The 23471-nt window shown below is 35.9% G+C and overlaps 2 protein-coding genes across 2 annotated transcripts; one reads left to right on the top strand and one right to left on the bottom strand.

Annotated features, from left to right (window-relative positions):
* Positions 1–6573: 6573 nt before the first annotated feature.
* On the bottom strand, positions 6574–9488 carry LOC113695103 (uncharacterized). The gene is made up of 2 exons (XM_027214069.2): positions 7429–9488; positions 6574–7218 (listed from the first exon to the last, which is right to left on the bottom strand). The coding sequence occupies exons 1-2, from the start codon at positions 9401–9403 to the stop codon at positions 6740–6742; spliced, it is 2454 nt and encodes an 817-aa protein (XP_027069870.2). The 5' UTR covers positions 9404–9488; the 3' UTR covers positions 6574–6739.
* A 9780-nt stretch (positions 9489–19268) lies between these two features.
* LOC113696458 (uncharacterized) lies at positions 19269–21212 on the top strand. The gene is made up of 3 exons (XM_027215868.1): positions 19269–20216; positions 20308–20644; positions 20806–21212. Exons 1-3 carry the CDS (start codon positions 19269–19271, stop codon positions 21210–21212), a joined length of 1692 nt encoding a protein of 563 aa, XP_027071669.1.
* The last annotated feature ends 2259 nt before the right edge of the window (positions 21213–23471 follow it).

Below are 23471 nucleotides of genomic sequence, written 5' to 3'. Positions count from 1 at the left end.
CAGCCTATAGCATGAGAGCACGGTAAACCGGTGAGTTCCCATTTTCTACATGTACATGTCTTTGCCTTTAAGTCAACAACAAACTTGGCCCCATACATATGTGTCACCTCAAATCTGTCATCATCAGACCATCTGGCAATATTTGATCTAGCATCATCCTTTGCTTTTTCAATTTTTTTTTGAACTTTTGGACAAATAATATCACTTCTTTTTCTCATCTATTCCCTTTTGTCCTAAGTCTTTCCATTAGATATATCCTAATGTTTTCAAGCATACCAAGGATGGGCTTTTCTCTTGCATCTAATATAACAGAATTAAAGATCTCACACACATTATTGAGAAGAATATCACATTTCGCTGTGATCGTGAAATGTGATCTAGACTAATGGCATGGTGATGTGTTGTCCACTAGCCATTTGTGTGCTTTCTCATCATACTGCCTTAACATATCCATTTCAGTTTCAAATTTATTGACATACGAGGATCTTGCACAAGCCCAAAACATACCCTTGAGTGTTTCTCCGGGATGGACCTTTTTGAAATTGTTGTGTAAATGCCTAACACAGTGTCTATGCTCCACTCCAGGAAGAATATCTTGGATGGCGGAACCCAAATCCTGTTATATAAAACAACAAAAAAATTCACTAATTAGTCATTATAAAGTAGTTTTCCAACAAAAAAATTCTATATTACTTAGGCATACCTTTTGCCTATCATTGATAAATGTCCATTGTCTTTGGTCCTGGATTGTGAGATCAAACTTTAAGAATTCAATGAACCATGTCCAAGAACTCTTGTTCTCAGTCTCAACCACTGCATATGCAACAGGATAGATGCAATCATTAGCATCTATCCCTACAGCTGTCAAAAGCACTCCCGGATGTGGTCCTCTTAGATGGCACCCATCCACACCAAGTACAGGCCGACATCCTTCTTTAAAACCTTTTTTCAAGGCTGCAAAACAAATGTATAGTCTTCTGAATCTCTCTTTTCCGCTAAATTCATCAGCCTCCGTCTCTACATGCACTGTGGAACCAGGATTTGAGCTCAACAATTCCTCACAATAGTCCCAAATTCTTGTGTATTGCTACTTATATTTTCCTTGGATCATAATTTTGGCTTTCCCAAAGGTCTTATAAGCCTGATCTTTTGTGATGTTCACATTCAGTTCTTCATGCACCTTGTCCTTAAATGCACCAATTGTAACCTTTTTATTCATCCGCAAGAACTCCATGCAATGCCTAGCCAAAAAACCAGAATTTGCATGTTTGTGATAGAAAGTTCTACCACATTGATGTTGTGGCCCCATCGTTCTTATCATGAATGCATCGCAATCTGGTTCTTTTGTAGCATAAACAAACCAATTGCATTTCTCTTTCTTGCATTTTGCTCTGATCCTATTCTTATCATTCTTTTGCCAACCATGCTCTTTGCCCCACTGCACAGAATAATATTCAACAGCTCTTTTAAACATCTTCTTAGTGTCAAACAGTAAACCAACATATAATTTGGGGTCCTTCATATCCACATCTGGCTTGAACCTTGCATATTTCGGTTTCTTTCTTGAGGTATTTTCATCCGAGCTACTAGAGCAGCTATTAAACTCCTCTGTGTTGATGGAATCAGATTCCTCTTGGATAGGAATTTGGTCACCATCATAAATATCACAGTCGTGGTCAGTAGCAACACTTCCTTTTCCTTTTGCTTGTGCTTTGGCTTTTTGTGGCTGCTCTGATCCTTTCTTCTCTTCACCAGTGGCATTTTCCCCTCCATAACTAGCATCATATACACTCCTCTGACCATCAATTTCAATATCAGCAGTAGTTGCACAATTCTTGTATATTATGTCATCTTTGTCTTCCCTAAAATCATAGTCACTATCATGAAAGCTTTCACCACCATCCGTTTCCTCTAATTCTGGTTCAGTTTCATTATCTGCACCTTCATCTTTTTCAATCACATTAGCACCTCTCCGTTTACTCTTTTTTATTTTCTCCCAATCTACTTTAGTTACATCAACTGCAAGTTCTGCAAGTTCTTCATTCCCACAGAATTCATCAAAAGTGATGTCCACATACAGTAGATTTTTTTTTTTCATTCTCACTGTCTCTCTCGAAAACTGCCATGTTCTTGCTAGGTTCTATGGATCTAATATGAAACTCTTGGACAATGTACAGTTCAACTTTCCCAGTTTGTATACCTATAGCAGCCATGTCCATGATGTCCTGCTCACTGTCTATTTGTCTAACTCTCAGTCTCCCATCTATGGTAGGGATTCTATATCTATAGTTGGCGTTTTCATCACATCCAAGTAAATGACCAAAGTTAGCACAGAAGCTACGTTAATCTTGGAGGCTAAAACCCCATTAAAAAGCTCCATGGTACCCCCCACATATTTTGGTTCTGGTTCTTCAATGTATGCCCCACCAGAGTAGATATACAGAGTGAATATATCTGAGTCATCACCTATTTTATTTTCCAAACAAATTAAAAATTACTACCATAATTTGTAATTTATAGTCATTGTCTGCCTTTTGAGGGACATGAAAGCAACATGACAAATTAAATTTACAGCCATGGACCACATGAACCCCTTTCCAGAAAAAAAAAATGAAAACCAAGAACAGAGCCCTTTTTCCAACCACATTTCAATCGATCTTGCTATTAAAGTACAATATTTGCTGTTCACAACAACACAAACCCACACCGAACATAACAAATTAGATTTACAGCCATGCAACCCCTTTTCAGAAAAAAAAAAAAAAAAAGGAAGAACAGAAAACAGAGCCCTTTTTCCAACCACATTTCAATCGATCTTGCTATTAAAGTACAATACTTGCTATTTAGGGCAAGACAAACCCACACCGAACTTCATTAAGCTATTAACACAACAAATCAAACAGATTTAAGTGGCTCAACTTACCCATTTTTGTTGACCCCTGTTTCTCAAAATTCTTCTTTCGCGCCTTTCATCACTTGCTCCCTTTTCAGATTCCTTCGACTTCCTGCGCCACTACATTTCCTTATTCATCACCATTTCAGTCAATTTCAGTCTGTTTTTGTAAGAAAAAGTTGAGGTTTCAGGTTTGGGTTTTTGTCAGTGGTGATAAAAATTGCACCGGTAACTTTTTGGTTTTGATTTTACTTCTGAAAATGAGCCCCAACAGTGAAGTACCAGAATGCCCCCGCATAAGTGCTCAATTAGACGTTGAATCGCAATTACGAGGTGGTGCCGCCGTGGAGATCCTCAATTGGAACCGATAAATAAGTATAGGGTTTAAATTGGCCCAAAAAATTATATAAGGACTAAATTGACAGTAAAAAAAAGTATAGGGACTAAATTGGTCATTTTCCCTTTTCTAGAAGAGTTAAAGAACCAATCTCCAGAGGTATGGTCTCTGTTTTCAAACTCGGACCGGACCGGCCGGTCGAACCGGTTGAACCGGGAACCGGCCAGGTAGCCGGTCCGAGTCACATTAGAAAACCGGAAATTTAAAACCCGGTCAAAGCCGGTCAAAAACCGGGTTTGACCGGGTTTGACCGGGAAAAAACCGGTTTTTCCGGTTCAACAGTATTTTTTTAAAAAAAAAATTCAAACTTTTTAATATTATGTTTTGACCCCCTAAATTGTTAAAACTTATTGATATACCTCAAATATTTGATACTTTATAAATATTGTCCTAAAATTTGATGTTATTTTTCAATTAAATTCATAATTTTAATTCTAAACTTGTTAATATTTATTAAATAATATAAATTGCTACTTGATTGTTCTAATTTCTTTGTATTTTCTTGTTAAATATATTTGAAACATCAAATATATATGAATATGCCTTTATTAATATCAATATATTATTAGATATTATATATATAACATTTTAATTTTAAAATAATTTTTATTTATGACGTCATCCGGTTCGACCCCTATCGACCCCCGGTCGAACCCATTGACCCCTGACCCCTGACCTCGGCCGAGTCGCTATCCGGTCCGGTTCTGAAAACATAGGGTATGGTACCATGAATCTGGTTGTTTGAAAAGTTTAGTACGGTTAGACATTTCATTTCTCCAAGGTCAGGGAGTAGGGAGCCACCGATTTGGTTAGAAGAGAGGTCCAAAGAGGTCAAATTAGTCAAATGAAAGAGAGGGGATGGTATTAAACCATTGATTTGGTTGACTTGGAGATGCAAAGAAACTAGACTTGTCAGATTGCCCAGGTTTGTAGGGATCCGACCTGTGAGGCTGTTGAAGCTAAGATTTAGATGATTCAAGCTTTTCAAGTTCACTATTTCAGGGGGAATGGAACCGTCAAATTGATTCCGAGCACCTGAAAGATATTCTAATTTTTTCATGCTACCAATGGCTGGAGGAAAACTACCAGAAAAATTGTTATCGCTCAAATCCAAGGCGACCAATTGACCAAGTTACCAATATTCTGTGAAACAACGCCACACAAATTATTCTGAGTAATGTAAAGATAGGCCAATTTGGTAAGGTTTGAGATTGTATTAGGAAGCTCACCGGTGAGTTGGTTGGAAGACAGATCGAGGTACGTGAGTTTTGACAGTGCACCTATTTCAGGTGGTAAGATTCCAGTGAGTCCTGCTCCAATGAGATCAAGTCTAACGAGGCTCGGAAAAGAGCTGAAGCTGAAATTGCTCAATTTGTCTCCTATAGTGTAGCCTGCGGGTAGCAGTGTCGCTGTTACACTGCTGGCATCATTGCATGCTAGTCCAGGCCACTTTTAATGGCCAGAAATATTTCTTGATGCGATGGTGTCAGGCCACCAGTCGCTGTTGAGCAGTCCTCAGCTTCTAAATTCTTGGTTGCTGCTGCTTCTGCTTTTGCAGCTGCTGATAACTTCACTACAGCCACCAAGCTGCATGCAGTTATAATTGCTGCAGCTTGGTGGATGGCTAAGATTGATAAGAACTGGTAGGAATGAGCATTTGTTAACAGAGCACTACTATACTCGTCCAAAATGTTGCCTGAATAGGATCAAGCAATATGATAGAGCTAAGATTTGAGATTAAGGGCCATCAGATTTATCTAACTTCACCTAACAAAATTAATCCCTAGAGTATATATTTGGAAGTAAGACTTTCATAGACTAAGTATGCATTTAATAAAACTGAAGTTTGAAAATTGAAAATTGAATCTATTAAATTATTGAATTGGTAAATACTAAATCTGAAACACTTTTTCCACTTAAAAAAAACTGATACATTTGATTGTATATCACATTAAGTGATAAGTGAATAGCTTATTATTTATTTTTAGAATCAAGTTTTGTTTAGAAAATCCTGCATCACTCAATTAATTTAGATATTTTATTTTTTGTTATCAAGCACTTCTAAACATATTAAAATCTAAACCACTTAATTTAAGTGTTGGGGTAGGGGAAGGGTTGAATGGTTCGGGGGAGGCAGTGTAAATAAGAAGTCATTGGTTTGAACCCTTCCACTTACACTAAAAAAAAAATTTAAGTGTTGACTTGGATTAATCTAACATAAACTAATTTAGTCATTAAATTTAATTGATTCAGATCTTAACATATTTAGACTGTTTGATAACCAAAAATTAAACATTTGAACTAATTAAGTGGCACTGAATTTTCTAGACAAAACTTACTCCCAAAATTAAGTGATAAACTATTCATTTATCACTGAATGTGATATGCACTCAAATGTATTAGATTTAATATTTAATAATTCAATAATTTAATGGATTCATACTTCAGATTTGAGACATCAAATTTATCACATGAATTCTAAGGATATATTTCTAATAAACTCAAAAAAAAAAAAAAAAGGAAGAGAGAAGACCGCGCCCACCCAATTATGAAGACCCATCCAATAATCCTTTTTACCAACTTAAGCCCACTAGCCCAAGGCAAATATCCATATCACTCCAACCCAACGACCTCCTGCACGTATCTTCTTCTTTCTTTTTTTTTTCCCAGAAACGATAGAACATCCTGCACATATCAACTTGCTCTTTTCTTTGGTTTCTACGGGTACTTGGCGTGTCCCAGAGTTTCTTGTAACGGTACAGCATTTTCTTAAGCTATTTTACACTTTTGGTTAAAAATCAGGAAGCAATAAGGGAACTCCTAATTGATGAGCAACCGGTTTTTTTTTTTTTTTGGTGGGGTGGAGGGCATCCTAGGAGGAAGCAAAAAATTGCCGCAATGGACTTATGGAGTCACAAGCACCAAAATAGTACCCCGTTGCATATAGGTTCCACAATTGGAAATTTGGTATCCGTTTTTTTTTTCTGCGGTTGTTATTGGTGAAAATGATTTTGGGAAGAAACAATGGTAAAGCAAGTTTTGAGAATTAGAATTTGTTTAAGTTTGGTGAATTAAAACTAATAGGTGATATAATAAATTCAGATTGAAAATCATTCTATGTTTAGATATCTCGACTCGGAATTGCAAAGTGTTAGATTGGTAAGGATTGCTCTGCCGAGAATTCATCTACATAAAGCCAACAAGTAAATTCAATTTCTCCTTTGGTGTAAATATTATAGGTAAGTAGAAACATGGATAGAAAATTTGGATGATGGCAGAGGTATCCACATGAAAGTCACTCATGGTGCTTAAACTACTTGTTCATTAACAAGTACATTTTTTTTTCATTAGCACACTAAATGGCTGTATGTAGCAATCTAAGTGCTTTGTCAAGTTTCCATTTTCCAAAGCACGATCTTATTCTGTTTCCTACCAGATGTCAATGTTGTTTAGGTAGAAACATGGATAGAAAAATTGGATGATGGCAGAGTCGCAGAGATATCCACATGGAATTCATTTATGGTGCTTAAGCTACTCGTCCCATCTGCGCAGGTTTGTTCAGGCAGTGAAAGTACTGGTGGACTAACAAGCTGATTCACAGCAATGGTGTGCAAAGGCCTAGTTGATTCTCGCCTGCTCTCTTCAAATCGGTTCACCACTTGCTGCATTGTTGGTCGACATTTCGGGTTTGCGTTGATGCAATCCAGGGCTAACGCTGTCGCGAGAACCACATTACGAACGACCAGAGGGTTAGTCGGAGGGGGCAGACGGGTATCAAGAAGATCCTTCAGCATTATTGGTTCATTGGGTTGTGATGATATGCAAGAAAGGAATTCTCGTGGATGCTCTCCAAACAGCGTTTCCAACACCACAATGCCAAAGCTATACACATCGGACTTTTCAGTGACCACCATGGTATAGGCTAGCTCTGCATTGACAAGTAAGTATATATTTGGATTAAAATAAAGTTAATCTCAACTGGACAACTCTAGACTTACTATTCCAAAAAAAAAAAATCGTTTCAGTTGGAAGAATTTTTTCTTTTCTGTCCTTGAAAGTTAAGCCTAATAGTGCATCAAGAAAATATGGAAAACAATGTGAAAAAAAGAAAGTGATCTGGGATAACAAGGTAACCTACCTGGTGCCATGTAACCAAAGGTGCCTGCAATGACCGTTTGATTTGATGAATCAAGTTCCAAAATCCTCGCAGTTCCAAAGTCAGAAAGAGTTGCTTCGAGCTGTGAATTCAAAAGAATGTTGTTGCTTGATACATCTCTGTGAATGATTGGCGGATCACAATCATGATGCAAGTAGGACAATGCACTGGCAATGCCCTTGATCAAATTCACTCTTTTAACCCAGTCCAGCTCCACAGCTTCAGTTTCGTCTCTCAAGATACAAAACAAGCTTCCTCTGTCCATATACTCATAAATCAGAAACATGCATCGCTTGTGCAGACAGAATCCGAAGAGCTTTACGATGTTCCGATGCCTGATTTTAGAAAGCATGTCGGCTTCATTCCTAAAGCTCTTGTCAAAATTTGGATTCTCACCTTCCAAACGGTGAAGCTTTTTCAAAGCCACTACTTTCCCACTTGGCAACTGAGCTCTGTACACGCTGCCATAACCCCCTGTCCCGATGCAATAACCGACATCAAAATCATTGGTTGCTTTAATTATGTCTGCATAAGCCATATTTCCATCATAGTTCCAAATTCTAAAAATGTCTCCATGTTTATTGTCCATCAGCTCAACTTCCACTTTCTTGAAGCAACAGATATAAATTACTAATCCGCCAGTTATTGCGAACACCAACAAGGTTACGCCAACACCTATGATGTAGTATGGGGGGTCATGTCTATGCAAGTCTGGATTGCCGACAAAACTTTCTGAACCAAACTTATTGACAAGCTCACACGGAAGTTCACCTTCCAAAGCATTATAGGAAAGATCTAAAAATTTTAGAGAAGGTAAAACGGAAAGTTGAAGAGGTATGGAACCACTTATTTGGTTAGAAGAGAGGTCCAAAGAAACTAGAGCAGTCATATTGCCAAGGGTCGGAGGGATTTGACCAGTCAGCCGGTTGGACCCAAGGGCAAGATGTTTCAAATTTTTCAAAATTCCTATTTCAGAGGGAATGGAACCATGCATTTGATTCTGAGCACCTGAAAGAGAGACTAGTTTGGTTAGGCCGCAAAGAGATGAAGGAAGGGCACCTGAAAGATTAAGGCCACTGAAGTCTACTTCAACTAAACTCTTCAAATTTCTTACTTCTTCTGAGAGAAATCCTCCAATTGCGGGATTCCAGTGAATGTCTAGCCGGGAAAGATTTGTCAAATTAAAAAGAGCTAGAGGAATTGTCCCGCTAAAGTGGTTAGTGCTGAGGTCAAGGGAGTATAGATTGGACAATTGGCCAAGAGTTGGAGGAATGCTGCCAGAAATTCCATTGTAACTCAAGTCTAATTCAAGTAAACTCTTCAAATTTCCTATTTCTTCAGGGAGAACTCCTCTTATTGCGGGATTCCAGTGAATGTATAGCCGGGAAAGCTTTGTCAAATTAGAAAGTGCCGGAGGAATTACCCCACTGAAGTAGTTACTATTGAGGTCCAGGAAATCTAGATTGGATAATAGGCCAAGAGTGGGAGGGATGCGACCAGAAAAAGAATTGTAGCTCAAGTCTAGAATAACCAAAGTTGTCAAGTTTGCAATGGAGGAGGGAATAAATCCTTCCATAAAATTATTCGACAAAGTGAGATGGGTGAGTTTGGAGAGTGCACCGATTTGATGTGGGATGGTTCCATAAAGTTTATTTCCACTGAGATCTAGTCTAACCAGGTTCGGAAAAGAAGAGACGCCGAAATTTGTCAAGCTATCGTGAATTCCGTAGCCCGGAAGTAGTAATTCGGTAACACTACCAGCATCGTTGCAAATGATACCAGACCATTGGCAATGGGCAGAGATGGTTGTTGCAGTAGCACCACTGTCTTCCCACCAGCCACTCTTGAGCAGTGCTTCAGCTTCTAATAAATTCACAGCAGACTCTGTTACTGCTATTGCTACTGGTGCAGTGGCCAGTATCATGAGAAGAACAACTCCGCTGCATACAACATCCATCGATGCTATAGTACTATGAAAGACCGTAATTAAGATAAGATAGATGAAAAGTAAGCGCCAGCCGCCCGCCCGCCCTGATTGAAAGACTCGCACTTAAAATGGAGTCAAGCCAGTAGTATCTTTCAGACGGATTTGTTAAAATACGCGCATTTTAATTTGGAAGACTCGCAATGCCCTTGAACTCTTCCATTATTACTCTAAGCCAACATAAGAGTTAGAATTGGAAACCTTTGCCAAAAGTGGTTCAATCAGAAAGAAATTACTCACCAGCGGCGGAGTCAGAAAAAATTCTTAGTGGGGGCAAAAGCAACACTAAAATTTTTTACTTACTCTTTTTCTAGTTTTTTAAGCAAAAAAAAAAAAAAAAAAATTCACCAACAAGTACAAATAATGCATATATTCCATGAAAAACATAAAAAAACAAATTCAAAATTATTAATGTAATAATAATTTTATTTCAAAAACAAACTAAACTATTTACAATTGCTCACTGCGAGTTTTTATATTTTGATAAATAATTTGGTTGTGGAAGTAAGAATGTCTCTCGGTTGTGGAGGGAAAATGGGGGACCAGTGGAGGGAAGGGAAATTGAGAAGTGGGGACAAAGGAAGTGAATGATATGATTAGATGAATTGATGAAGAGAAAGAGTAGCTAACTGCTTGGTTGTGGAAGGTAGTGGCTCTCGATTGTGAGGGAAAAATGGGGGACCAAAGGAGGGAAGGCAAATTGGGGAGTGAGGCCCAAAGAAAGTGAATAATATGATTGGTGCTTGCTAGTTAAAATGAAAAGGCTTTTTTTAGCTTATTTCAAATGGAATTTGTACCCCACGTATCTTTTTAGAATTTTAGTTTCTGAACTAACTTAAAAAATCACGTAATTCTTTCACATCCTTTCTAAAAAAACTCTTGAGGCACACTTAAAATTATATAAGTATGATAGGAATTTAAGGGGGACAGTAGGGGCCCGTGCCCCCACCTTAAATCCGCCCCTGTTACTAGGGCTGCAAACGAGCCAAATCGAGTCGAGTTTTGGGCTAATCGAGCCGAGCCTTGACTAAATTTTACCAAGCTCGAACTCGACGAGCCAGCAATTTAAAGCTCGAGCTCGAAAAAAAAAATTATTTTATTTTTTAAAAAATAAATAAAATAATATTTTTTTCTTAATAAATAATAAAATATTAAGGATATATATGTAATTTTACTATTAAAATAAGAAAATAAAAAATATATATATACTTAAAATAAAAAAAATAAAAAAATATTATATATATATATATATACTCGAACTCACGAGCCTAACGAGCTTAATATTTTGAGTTCGAGTTCGAGGTCGATTTCAACTCGAGCCAGCTCGAGCTTGACTCGAGCCGCTCGCGAGTGGCTCGATTCGTTTGCAGCCCTACCTGTTACTCACAACACTTTTTTAAAAAAAAAAATTTTAAAACACACTCCATCATCTTCACATGGTTCTCGAATCTAATTATTGCTCTTTGTGCTAAAGGGTAAATTATAAGTTCTAAGGGTAGATTTCTAAAAAAAAAAATCAAATTGTATCTAATTGTATCTCAGAAAGGGAGCAAATTAGTAATATTTCGGTCTTAAAAGTACATTTTTCTGCCAGTAATTCAATGCCGGTATGCAACCCTTTTTTTTTAAAAATCTCTTTTGCCTTCTATGGGCAATCAAATTCATGACATATCTTTGTTCAAGACATTTGCGTACATGTGAACACTAAAACATATGAGTTTAAGCTGTAATGATTTAGCATACCTAAATAGATCAGGTAACAAGTGTACAGTTAAATGTTTATTAGTATAATTAATTAAAATGTGCAACAAGAAATGCAACATTCGATGTCATAAATGATATAGTAATAATTGGCACAATCTTGATGTTTTGTCAATTATTCTTTTCTTGATAAAATTCGAGTATTCTGTGTTAGTCGATCTGGATTTAATGGCTTGGTATTTAGAGTTAAACAAGCACAACTTTTGAGAGTATTCTGTCTTTTTCGGCCTTTGATTTCATTCCACTTTCGAGAGTCAAAGTCGATCTTTCACTTGGGTTTTGCGTGCAGCTTCTTAGATGTAGCCCCAACTTCAAGTGCAAATAGTTCAACTAAGACACAGCTTATTTGCTTTAAGGTCCATATATGGTAAAAGTTTCTTAGATAGTGAAAAAGTGGAATTTCTTTTAATTTCTTCCTGTCCCTCTTACTGTCTTACATTTGCAATGCGTATTATTGTCATGGAAAAAAACTATACATAGCCTAGAAGCTTCTTTTTGAATCATTCTATAGTAGTTTTACAGAGGTACAAAATTTGGCTTCTCTTATTTGGGAAAATTACTCAACCCCTCATATTTTTGCGTGATATGACATAACCTCCTTTAAAGTTTCAAGCTACTCACAATATCTCCGATGACATTAATATGTACAACGGAAAATGGATGGAAAGTATCTTCATTTACGTTGATTGACTGAGACGTGTTTTGAAAGTATGTATGATAATAAAATTATAATATCCACTTAACTCCTCTATAGTTTTACATAAATATTCATTTAACCCCCTCTAGTTTCGTATTTAACTACATAATCCTCCTGTGATTGTATGAAAAGTGATTAGACCCTTACTCAATTTAGTGCCTGAAATAAGGACAATATTATCATTGCAACTAAGATGTTATGAGAACTGTTTTCCATCAAACTTCCACTTTACATAAAATTATAAGAGAATTATGTGGATATTTTAAAACTTTGGAGGGATCATATGATATTATGCAAATGGATAGAAGGGTAATTAGTAATTTATCCTTCTTGGCTTCTTATTTAGGATCTTGGAATTTTAGTAATTACTTTTAGGATAAATTACATATAACTCCCTTGTAGTTTTATATATTGCCACATGACCTCCTAAAATATTGAAATTTTGACATAATTCTCTTATAGTTCTATATAAAGTAAAAAATGGATGGAAAACACCATCAGTAACGGCAATTGAACTAGATGCACTCAACAAATGTGTGTGATAAAATCATGATGTCCACTAAACCATCTATAATTCACATGAATATCCAATTTATTCTCGTGTGATGTTTACATTTATTCACATAATTCCTTTACGGTTTTATGCAAGATGGTTAGGCCATTATTTGATTTAGTGCTTAAGTAACAGCAAAATTGACATTTCAGCTAATTCCCGTCCAATTCTTTCTGAGGTAGCATGAATTTAAAGATCTGCATTTTAAGTCTAAGTCAAGGTCTTTCCTGTCTGCGTCTTAGGGGGACCAAGGAAGGCTTGTAACGCGTTCTTTCTGCCCTTGATTTGGTTTCACATTTGAGTGTCAAGTTCACTGCAATTGTTGTGCAAAATTTCTTGGAAGACTTTTCTGCAGGCTTAAACACGTGGAAGACTTTTTTGTTTCTCGACCAGGTTTTGTTTTTTCCTTTTCTTAATTTAAAGGGAGCTGCACTCTCAAGGATGACTGTATTAAGGATTTTTAATGAATGGCAAAACTCGTTAAAACATTTAAATCGCATTTACAATATGAATGCACAGTCACTTTTTCGAAATAGTTACACTTTTGCCAAAATATTAACAGCTGAGACACCCTTTTAATCAATAACGCGTACCCTGAGACACTTGCTAGCCAACCTATCAAATGAAATACTCTTGTATGGTTTAACTTTTATTTAAACTAGTTCTTAACCTGCTTCTTTAATGGGACTGCATCTAGTGTGTTGAAAGACTTTTTAATAATACTGTGGATCAAAACATAATTATATACTAAGAATTGTAAAATTGACACATTTGGAATGCATACATTTGAGTATACATGTGGTGCTTTTTGGTATGAATAACTAATTTAAAAGTTAATTGCATGAAATTATTGAGTTATGTTTATGATGTAATGCACCAATTATGATCAAAACCACGCCACTCAAATTAAGAAAGAAAATTAATTGAAAACTTACGCAAAGTTTTGTTTTGAGATGAGAGGGGGAAAATTAAGAGTGATCTTAAAGTTTTGTTTTGAGATGATAAAAGAGAAAAATTTAAGAGTGATCTTACAGTTTTATTCTGAAATGAAAAAAAAAAGAAAAAATATTAACATTGAACTTATAGTTTCATTTTGAGATAAAAAAAAGGAAAAAATTAAGAGTTATTGCCTCTGTCCAAATTGTCGCATTTCGAGATTCTAACTTTTAAAATTAGTGGCTTGATGATGATGTTAGTGGATTTATTTTCAAAATAGCCCATAAAAATTCAAAATTCAAATTTGAATTTAATATGAAATGTAGTAAATGGAGGGGATAACATTGAAAAAAGTGATCAAAGTAACTTTAATTTTGGTAAGATTACAAACATTTTAGGACATTCCAAAATAGAAAACATGACACTTTTAATGGGACGAATGGAGTATATTGAATGTTAAAAAGGAAAATTCTGATGTTAAAGGGAAACATAAATATAATTTACTTATGAAAAATATTATTTGCACTCCTATTTTTGTCGATCACACACTCACTATCATTTTAATCATATAATTTTTATTTATTAGATTATATGATAAAACAAATAGTGGAAGCGCTAATAGCAAAAAATGGAGTGCATATAACATTTCCCTTTACTTTATAGGGATCAAAGAAAAAGCAATTATTTGAGTTTGTTAAGAAAAATGATGAAACATACCAAAATTATACCTGTCAATTCATATATCATATATATTCAGCTATTCAATATCATCAGTATCATGTGATATACATAGTTATATGATGTTAAAAAAGTAGATGGTTAAAAGGTATAAATATTTAACTCTGGGTCAATTAATTGAGAAAATTAATTAAGAGAGATTCAGGGTTGATTAATAAGAAAATTGGAGAACACTTGACTTGACCATCAATCAAAAACTTCCTTGTGAAATATGCAAGACATATATGCTGTAGATAACAAAAGACAAATGATGAAATAATTTTAGGAAATCTATTAAATAACATTGAGTTTGTTTGGATAAGAGTTTATTTGGATAATTTATTTGAGATAATTACTGTGGCACTTTTTGTGATTTGATGTATGTGAGATAAAAAGATGATTGGGAAGATAAAAAGGTGATTGGGATTTGTAAGACAAATTATTTTTTTTTCAAATTATCTCTATCCAAACACACTCATTATTATTAGAATAAGAATTATTAGAAGAAAAAAGAATTATTAGAGAGGAAGGTAAAGAGAGAAAATAGATACTATTACGTCAACATTGACGTGGCATAATTTGTCCAAATTAATGATGATGAATGATCAAACCAATAATAAAAATAGAAAATGTACTTGAAGAGGATTAAAAAGAGAAAAGATATGAGTTGATTAACAAAAAAAAATAAAGAAGGTACAAACATACAAACTTATATACGATAAGTAATTAATAGATTGGTTGCGAAGAAAAAAAGACAAAAATAAAATCCACAAAAAAATAAAAAACAATTTATTTATAATTTGTTTTGCCACATGGTAAAAAGACGAAAATCCACTAGACAAAATATGAGAATATATATATATATATATATATATATATATGTATATTGGTGGAGCCATAGCCAGCGCAATTGCACCTCCTCAATTTTTTAGAAATTTTAGAATAGTCCATAAAAAGGTTCTTCTATTGTTGCCTCACTTTTGCACCCCTTGAAATTTGGTAATATTTCCTCTAACCCCACAATTGCCTCTCAAAAGTTTTAAAATTTTATACAGTTATCACCATCATTTGATAGTTAAATTGTGTATACATTATTTGCCTATTGCGTATATGAAAATATACATCTAGCACTCAATGCATAATTTATTATTGTGCACTTTTATATAATTTTTATGTATAGTTTTAATCATTATGTTAGTTTATACCATTAGATGACCTTATAATTATTGCAATTAAAAACAAATTGTAGATAATTCTTCTTTAAATTGTTTTAACATCGAATAAAGTGGTCTACTCATTGTAGACATTTAGCTATTCTGAAAATCTATAACACATTGTAAACTTATGCTAGTATAATTGTGAGAGATTCTACAATCTCTTTTGGTATCATGCCTTCAAGTTAAACTCATGGTTAAACTACAAACCATGATCAAAACCTTACCGATACTACAAGCCTTACAATACATCAGGGAACATCAGGCCGCCCGTAGGACTAAACATTTAAAGTTCGCACATCAAAAATAAATGTAAGACCATAAGGTAGATGAAATGTATCAGCACTCTAAGTACAGTAGTCCGGATTGAAAGACTCTGCATTTAAAATCAGTGACAGTGATATGGATAGTTAAAGCACGCGGTTTGATTTGGAAGTCACGCAATGTAGTGTTTGTGTCTTGATTAATTGATTACTTTTAAGAGTCAATGTCCATACATCTTCAAACTCGAAGTGTAGACAGCCCAACCCGGGTAACTGGTGTGGTGTGTTACTCCTCTTTTGAATATGGCCATCAAGGATCGAGTCCGGGGTCAACGTGTTCGAGAGGAATGAGTCTCTCCTCTCGGATCACAGGGGATTAGTCGGGCCCAAGGTCCGGATATCCCTCTGTCGAAAAAAAAAACTCATAGTTTAGACAATCTGTGATGTTGCTTTTAGATATTGACTATCCTTATACATCAAAAGAATTGTAGACAATCGTCAATAAGAGCAAAAAGGGGGAAAAAAAAAACTCTCCCATTATAACTTTGAGCTAATATAAGAGTTAGAATAGGACTTTTAACAAGCGCAAATACTAAATTCAACTTCAACTAAATTGGTAAATTTTGCCCAAATTCAACAATAGTTGTACAGTTAAAAAGGAAATACTCGCAACCTTTTTTTTTTAAATAAATTTAAAACATGCTCCATGATCCTCACATGGTAATCAAATCTAGTCATTGCACTCTTTATGCTAAAGAGTAAATGCTAAATTCTAAGGGCAGATTTCTAAAAACAAAAAAAAAATCATAAATTGTAGATTACAAGACTTAGCTTGTCAATTTAGGAGATTAAAAAGAAAGAAGAAAGAACAACTTGAATATTCAGGGATAGTCTGGATTTAAAGACTACAACACATGGAGAGTTAAACAAGCACCATGACATACGCGTTTTATTGTGTATGACTTGGAATTGATTTGATTCCGCTTTCGAAAGCCAAAGATCCGTCTTCCGCTAGAATTGTTGTGTGAAATTTCTTAGAAATGCCATTAACTCAAAACTTGAAGACTCGCAACACCGCTTTTCTGGTCCGTCTTCAAACTTGAAGTGTACGTTGTGTGGAATTTCTTAAAAATGCCATTAACTAGATTGACTGTTCTTATAAAGCAAAAGAATTATAGACAATCTTCAACAAGAGGGGGAAAAAATACAAGAACTCTTCCATCGTATTTGGATAGAGAATTATTTGAGATATTATTTGAAATAATTATTGTAACATTTTTCGTAATGTGATATATATGAGATTAAAAGATAATTGAGAATATAAAAAAATGAGTTGAAAAATGTGTTTATGATGCAAGCGAAATATTATTTAGAATAACTTAGCTATCCAAACACGTCCATTAATATAACTTTGAACTATCCAAAAATTAGCTATCCAAAAAGTATTACTTTGAACTAATATAAGAGTTAGAATAGGGCTTTTAACAAGTACATAATTTTACTAAATTGAATTTAAACTGAATTGGTATGGTTTGCCAAAAATCAATAAATGTGGTATAATTAAAAGGAAATTACTCACGGACTTTTCTTTTTCAATTATTAAATATGGTTCATTAAACCTTTTTGGGTAAATTCCCTTTTGACCCCTTAAACTATACCCTGTTTCCCACTTCAATTCCTAAACTTCTAAATGGGATATTTAAATCCCCAAACTACTGAATCCGTCCCAATTAAGTATAACCATTGACGGACTCGACAGAATCATCAGGGTTTTCCGAGCGTGCAAAACAAGCGCCGTTAGTGAGACTAGATACTCCATGAAAACTAAAATAGCCAGGACATAATTGTAATTTTGCCCGTTAGGTATAAGGGGAAAAGAAAATAGAGGGAAACAGCTTTGTTTCTATCATCTTCACCGTGGATTTGAACAGAGAGAGAGAGAGTGTGTGTGTGGGTGTGAACGAAGTTAGCAGATTTCTACTAATCTCTATACCCTTGACATTCTTGTGACCGTGAGTTAGAGGTGACTGGCATTGTAAAATAGGAAAGTCAAGATCGACATTGAAGAGGGCTGATGGAGAAATGAGGTCACAAGTGAAGAACAAGAAGAGAAGCACCGCTCCCGACAAGAGAAATGATATTAAAATGTCATTGTGTGCATGTTGGATAATAGCGTATATAGTAGTTGGCTTATTGTGCTGTGTTGTCGGTTAGGTTTTGTAGTGATATTGTGTAATGTAAAAAGGGCCAAATTGACCGCTGTATGTTATACCCTGTTTGTGATAAATTATGGTAGACAAAATTGTTTAATGTCGAATGTATGGGCAATTTGATGATTTGGGGTATTTTTTAAGGCAATGTTTATGCTGTCCAAACCGTAATGTTCCCTGTATTTCAGACATTGTGGTCCCCGATCCACTATAAAAGGTGTAAAAAAATTAATTATTGAATTAAAATTTTTTTTCTTTGAACCAGGAAATGGTGATAGTGGAATTTGGCCTGAACCTTTCTCCTTAAAGATACACCATCAAGGGACCTTCACTGACTCTCCTAACAAACAGTATATAGGGGGACGGGTTGATTTTATAGATAGATGCAACCCAAAAATGTGGTCATTAGTAGCTCTAGACAAATGTGGATTCTGCCTTGGGTATGATGCAGAAGATCGTTTTAGGTGGTATTATCTGCTACCAGGGATGACATTGGATACAGGCTTGGTCTTTTGTATGTGTGATAGGGATTGTGAGATGATGGTGAACATATTACTACCACATAGGGTGGCAGAAGTGTTTCTTAGAGTTTTGTCAGAAGGTTGTTCACAGGCTGTAACACCCTGTAGTCAAGCTAAGGGAGATGAAGCCGAAATGGATAGAGACAGTGATATTATAATCATAGACAAGAGTATAGACACTGATGAAGTGAAACAAGATGGTAGAGAAAATGTTGACATTGAACCAGCAAATTTAGACACTACAAAAGTGTGCAGTAGCAACTGGACATCTAGAATACCGAATCTGTTTTCTAAAGGTTTAGACAGTAGTACTGGGTCAGAAGTAGCACCAGAAACTACAGACAAGCAAGCAAAAGGTCTTGATGTTGAACCAAAAAGTATTGAAGTAGCACCAAAAACTGCAGGCAAGTACACAAAAAGTGCTGATGTTGAACCAAAAAGTGAGGAATTTTATAGTGTTGCTGCTGAAGATGAAGCAAAACATGAAGACGTGAATAGCAAAGCGACTGAAACTGAAAATTTGATAGAAAAGAAAGCTGATAATAGGAGTGATGCTGCAAAGGAACCAAAAGATGTTGAAGGCTATGATGAAGCTTCAAATGCACAAGTCAGAGAAGAAGATGACCAAAGTAAAAATTGTAATGAAAATGCACAAAACACAGTCAGCAATAAAGGTGGTATAGGGGAAACAGAATGTGATACTGCCAGACAAGAAGAAGAAGAAAATGGAGTCACTGTTGATGAGAAGATGGCAGATTCAGACTATGAGGATCAAGGGAGAGACAATAACATATTAGATGGAGCCATCAAAATTGGTCAAACATTTGGAGGAGACCTAGGTGAACATTCAGCTGGCCCTTCGCATTGCAATAAACCTGATCCTTCTCATTGCAGTGAGCAAAGAAAGAAGAAGCAGGAAGGAAAAGAGACCCACCCATTAAAATTAACTGCTGTGATGACCCGGATATGATTAACATTGATGACATTGAATCCAAATATGACTCGGATGGTTCATTTGAATTGAAGAGTCAAAGTCAATCCAATGAAGATGGGAATAATAAGACAAGGAGGCCTAGATTTTCAGTTTTTAATGAGCAAACAGACATGAAGAAATCAAAGTTTGAAATTGGTCTGAAGTTCACATCAGTCATTATATTCCGGTTGGCTGTAAGAATCCAAGCAATTATGGATGGGAGAGATGTGTATTTCAAGAAAAATGATACACGGAGGGTGAAAGTGAAATACAGAAGTTGTGACTGGCAGCTATTTGGATCTAAAATGCAAGATGAAAATACCTTTCAGATAAAAATAGTTAGTGATGAGCACACTTGTGAAAGAGTGTTCCACAATAAAAACATGATATCTAGGTTGGCTAGCAAACTATTTGTTGATAAAGTAAGGAAAACGCCATCTATGACAGTGCATGAGTTGATGACCAAAGTAAATGAGGAGTTAAATGTTGATTTCAGCCTTAAGCAAGAGTATAGAACACTTAGAAAAGTTAGAGACACTATTCAGGGGTCCTATGACAAACAGTACACCATGTTGGAATCATTTTGTGGTGAATTGAGGAGGGCAAATCCGGGATTTACTGTGTTTATTGAGATTGATATAGATGAAGATGGTGTTTCTAGGTTTAGAAAGCTGTATATGTGCTTAGAACCAATAAAGAGAGATTTTTTAGCTGGTTGTAGAAAGTGGATTGGGTTAGATGGTTGCTTCCTAAAAGGTCCATATGGTGGGCAGCTTTTGTCAGCAGTTGGAATGGACGATGATAACAAAATGTTTCCCTTGGCAATGTCAGTTGTTGGGGCAGAGAATTATGATAACTGGAATTGGTTTTTAGGATTGCTTGTACAAGATTTAAAAATTGAAGACTCTAGTTGCTGGTGCATTATGACTGACAAACAAAAGGTAGTATTTATTAATTTGTTATCTATTAACTATTTATGTTATACTATTAATATTAATGTGGCATATGTGATTGTTGTGCTGTGTTGCACAGGGTCTACTTCAGGCTGTTAGAGACAAACTTCCACAAGCTGAGCATAGGTATTGTGTCCAACACCTTTACACTAACTTCAAGCAAATGCATAGAGGTCTTGCTCTTAAAGACAGGCTTTGGAGATGTGCAAGGGTTTCATATATGACTCAATTCAAAGCAAAAATGGAGATAATGAATCAAGAATCAAAGGATGCATATGCATGGTTGGATGAAAAGGACCCCAATACTTGGTCAATGGCTCATTTCAAGATTGGATTGGATTGCAATATACTGGTTAATAATATGTGTGAATCTTTTAATTCAGTTATTTTAAAGGCACGATCACTGCCTATCATAGGCATGTTGCAAACTATTTACTTATATTTGTTGAAGAGAATGGAGAAGAATTGAGAGACAACGTCCAAACATGAAGGTTAAGCTACTTGCTTACTGTTTTTTATCAGCATTTCTTTCTAGTTACCCTATGTTCAATATCTAATTTGTCCTTTTATTTGTCAGGTCTCTTATGTCCAGCAATTTTTGACATTCTTGAGAAGGCCAAGAAAGAGCAATGCATATGCATCTGCTATTACGCTGGCACAATGAAGTATCAGATATGTTATCCTTTTGGTGACCAGTTTGTCGTTGATTTGGGGAGCAAGACCTGCACTTGTAGAAAATGGCAACTGAGGGGAACCCCATATGGTCATGCAGTGGCTGCTATTTATAAGAGACGTGACAAGCCAGAAAAAAATGTGGCACCCATCTACTGGAAGAGTACATACATGAAGAGTTATGAACCTATGTTGAATCCAATCTATAGACCTAATCTGTGGGTCCCAGTAGATTTACCACCAATGAAGCCTCCAAAATATAGGAAAACACCTGGAAGGCCAACAAAAGGCGAGGAAAAAGGGACCAGATGAAGATAGGAACAGACAGTCATATGTGAATCCATTTAAACTTCACAAAGTTAGCAAGGTTAGCACTAAGATGAGCTGTAGTCTGTGCAAGAAATATGGCCATAATAGGAGGAGCTGCCTTAAAAAAAATCAGGAAACTGCTCCAGTAGAAAAGGGAGGAGATGGGTATATGAATAAGGAAACTAGTGGGACCAGCACACAACAAATAGATGCCATCAGAAATGAAACAAGGCATACCAGTACAGGTCCAACTACTTCTAATGTCACTCACTTAAGTACACAAGAGAGCTGCGCGGCTGCTCCTCAAAGTCAGACTCAACAGAAAATTGGTGGAGAACAACCAGTCAAGGGCACAAGAAAATGCTCATTTTGCTGGAAACCTGGTCATTCAAAAAAAGGTTGCATGCTGAGGCAATGGACCTTTAGAAACTCACTGGACATGATTGGAGAACTTGGACTCAACAGAGCTGCAACTGATTCTCTGATTAACCCATATGAGACAGCTTTAAACAATACTGAATCTGGACATGTAAGTGCTTTGAAATTTCAGTTTTTATGCTGTGTGAGATGCGAAAATGTTCACTCTCCTATTAACTACTACTTATCTCGTGACATGTAGCTGAACTCCAATACTGGTGACAAATTTTATTCACACAGTCCAGGGATAACAATGAAACCACCAGACTCATACATTGATGCTAGGCAGACAGAAGAGCTTGGTTCAACTAGCCTTGTCACCGGACGACTTCAACCAACCCCCTTCACTTGGAGGGGAAACATGTGTGTAAATCTGTCTACATTACAGGCAGCAGCAGGTCACGTGAATCATTCAACTACCATTGCCAATGTACAGTTCCATGGGAATGCAAATAAAGCTGCAAAGTTAGGAAATTTAAATCAGCCTCCAAAATAGTTGTGTTTTGTAAATGGCAATGTGCAGCTCTATGTTTAGCTGAGTTTTGTGAATTTTTGTTGCTTTGTAGGGAGCTGATGTTTTGTAAATGGCAAATGATGTTGTTAAGGCCAAGAAATTTCAACTGTTGTTTTGTAAATTTGTGAAACTTCTGGTCTTTTGGTGTAAGGCTAAACATGCTTTCTTCTTAAATGATCAAATTCAGTCCATTTTCAATTGCATTTATTGTGTCAAACAGTTGATGGTGTTACAATTGTTTACAGGTGTATCATCCACTGACAAAAGTAGTTCAATAAGTTGGGACACTTTAGTCCCTCAACTACATAAAACGGATGATTTATAAACAACACTTCATTACATAGGGACACTTAGATCCCTAAAGTTCAAACAAAAGAGCATGTCAGTCCCTACTGCTTCTTCAAGCATAGCTACATTACACCAAAAACCGCAGCTTATACAGAGAGACAAAATTACATCTTTTCCATCCCAATTACATAGCACCATTTTCCCTCTACTACAGCATTGCTTCTTTTCCCACATAGATGAACATTTTCTTGTCAAACTCTAATGATGACCTTTATGGCCCAAAGTTGAACAAAAGGATCCATACAACAGCAACAACCCAGTGAACAACTTTCTGAGTTTTGCTTCCTGCAACTTTGAGTTCTCTTGCAACCTCTCAATCTCAACCTCCAATTTGTTTTTTGTTCTTATCAGTCCAGGGATTATATCCTTCGACCTTCGACACATCTCAGGATCCACCCAATTCCAATACCTGCATCCCTCCGATTCCTGCATTAACAACACCATTGACAGAGTAAATACAAGTTTACTTAGGTGCATTGCATACAAATCAAAACCATAGGGGAAGAAATGCAAACAGATATAATGGAAATGGAATCACCCTGTAATTTGGACATCGACAAAACCTTCTTCTTGGGTTTAAATCAGTCTATGATGTCATCATCAATGCTTGTTTTCCACAGTTACATGTGTCACTAACCATCTCTCCTTTGTCTTCTTTGTTATCTTCAGATTTCCGCCAGCTTTCGACTAAGAAGTTCTTACCCCTCATTTCGGTAATTAGGGCACAATCCGTCCTTTTTATGAATTGGATTGGGTCAATTATTTGACCCCGATTGTGCTTGATAAAAGGAGGGAAAGTTTCCCTCCTTTGTGCTAAATATGGTTATTTCTTTTTATATCTTTTCTCTGAATTTCCATCCCTGCCCTTGGTTAGTGGCGTTTGTTTTGCACGCTCAGAAAACCCTAATGATTCTGTCGAGTCCGTCAATAGTTATACTTAATTGGGACGGATTCAGTAGTTTGGGGACTTAAGTGTCCCATTT

Source organism: Coffea arabica, chromosome 6e, assembly GCF_036785885.1.
Source record: "Coffea arabica cultivar ET-39 chromosome 6e, Coffea Arabica ET-39 HiFi, whole genome shotgun sequence".
Lineage (NCBI taxonomy): Eukaryota > Viridiplantae > Streptophyta > Magnoliopsida > Gentianales > Rubiaceae > Coffea > Coffea arabica.
This window is presented reverse-complemented; position numbering and strand designations above follow the sequence as displayed.

What these genes read in the sequence shown, in the direction of transcription:
- LOC113695103 (XM_027214069.2), bottom strand. Translation starts at nt 9,403, where the DNA reads ATGGATGTTGTATGCAGCGGAGTTGTTCTTCTCATGATACTGGCCACT. An exon ending in CTTTGGTTACATGGCACCAG is followed by an intron (nt 7,219 to 7,428) that starts GTAGGTTACCTT and finishes TTGTCAATGCAG; the next exon opens with AGCTAGCCTATACCATGGTG.
- LOC113696458 (XM_027215868.1), top strand. Translation starts at nt 19,269, where the DNA reads ATGATTAACATTGATGACATTGAATCCAAATATGACTCGGATGGTTCA. An exon ending in TTATGACTGACAAACAAAAG is followed by an intron (nt 20,217 to 20,307) that starts GTAGTATTTATT and finishes TGTGTTGCACAG; the next exon opens with GGTCTACTTCAGGCTGTTAG. An exon ending in ACGATCACTGCCTATCATAG is followed by an intron (nt 20,645 to 20,805) that starts GCATGTTGCAAA and finishes TTTATTTGTCAG; the next exon opens with GTCTCTTATGTCCAGCAATT.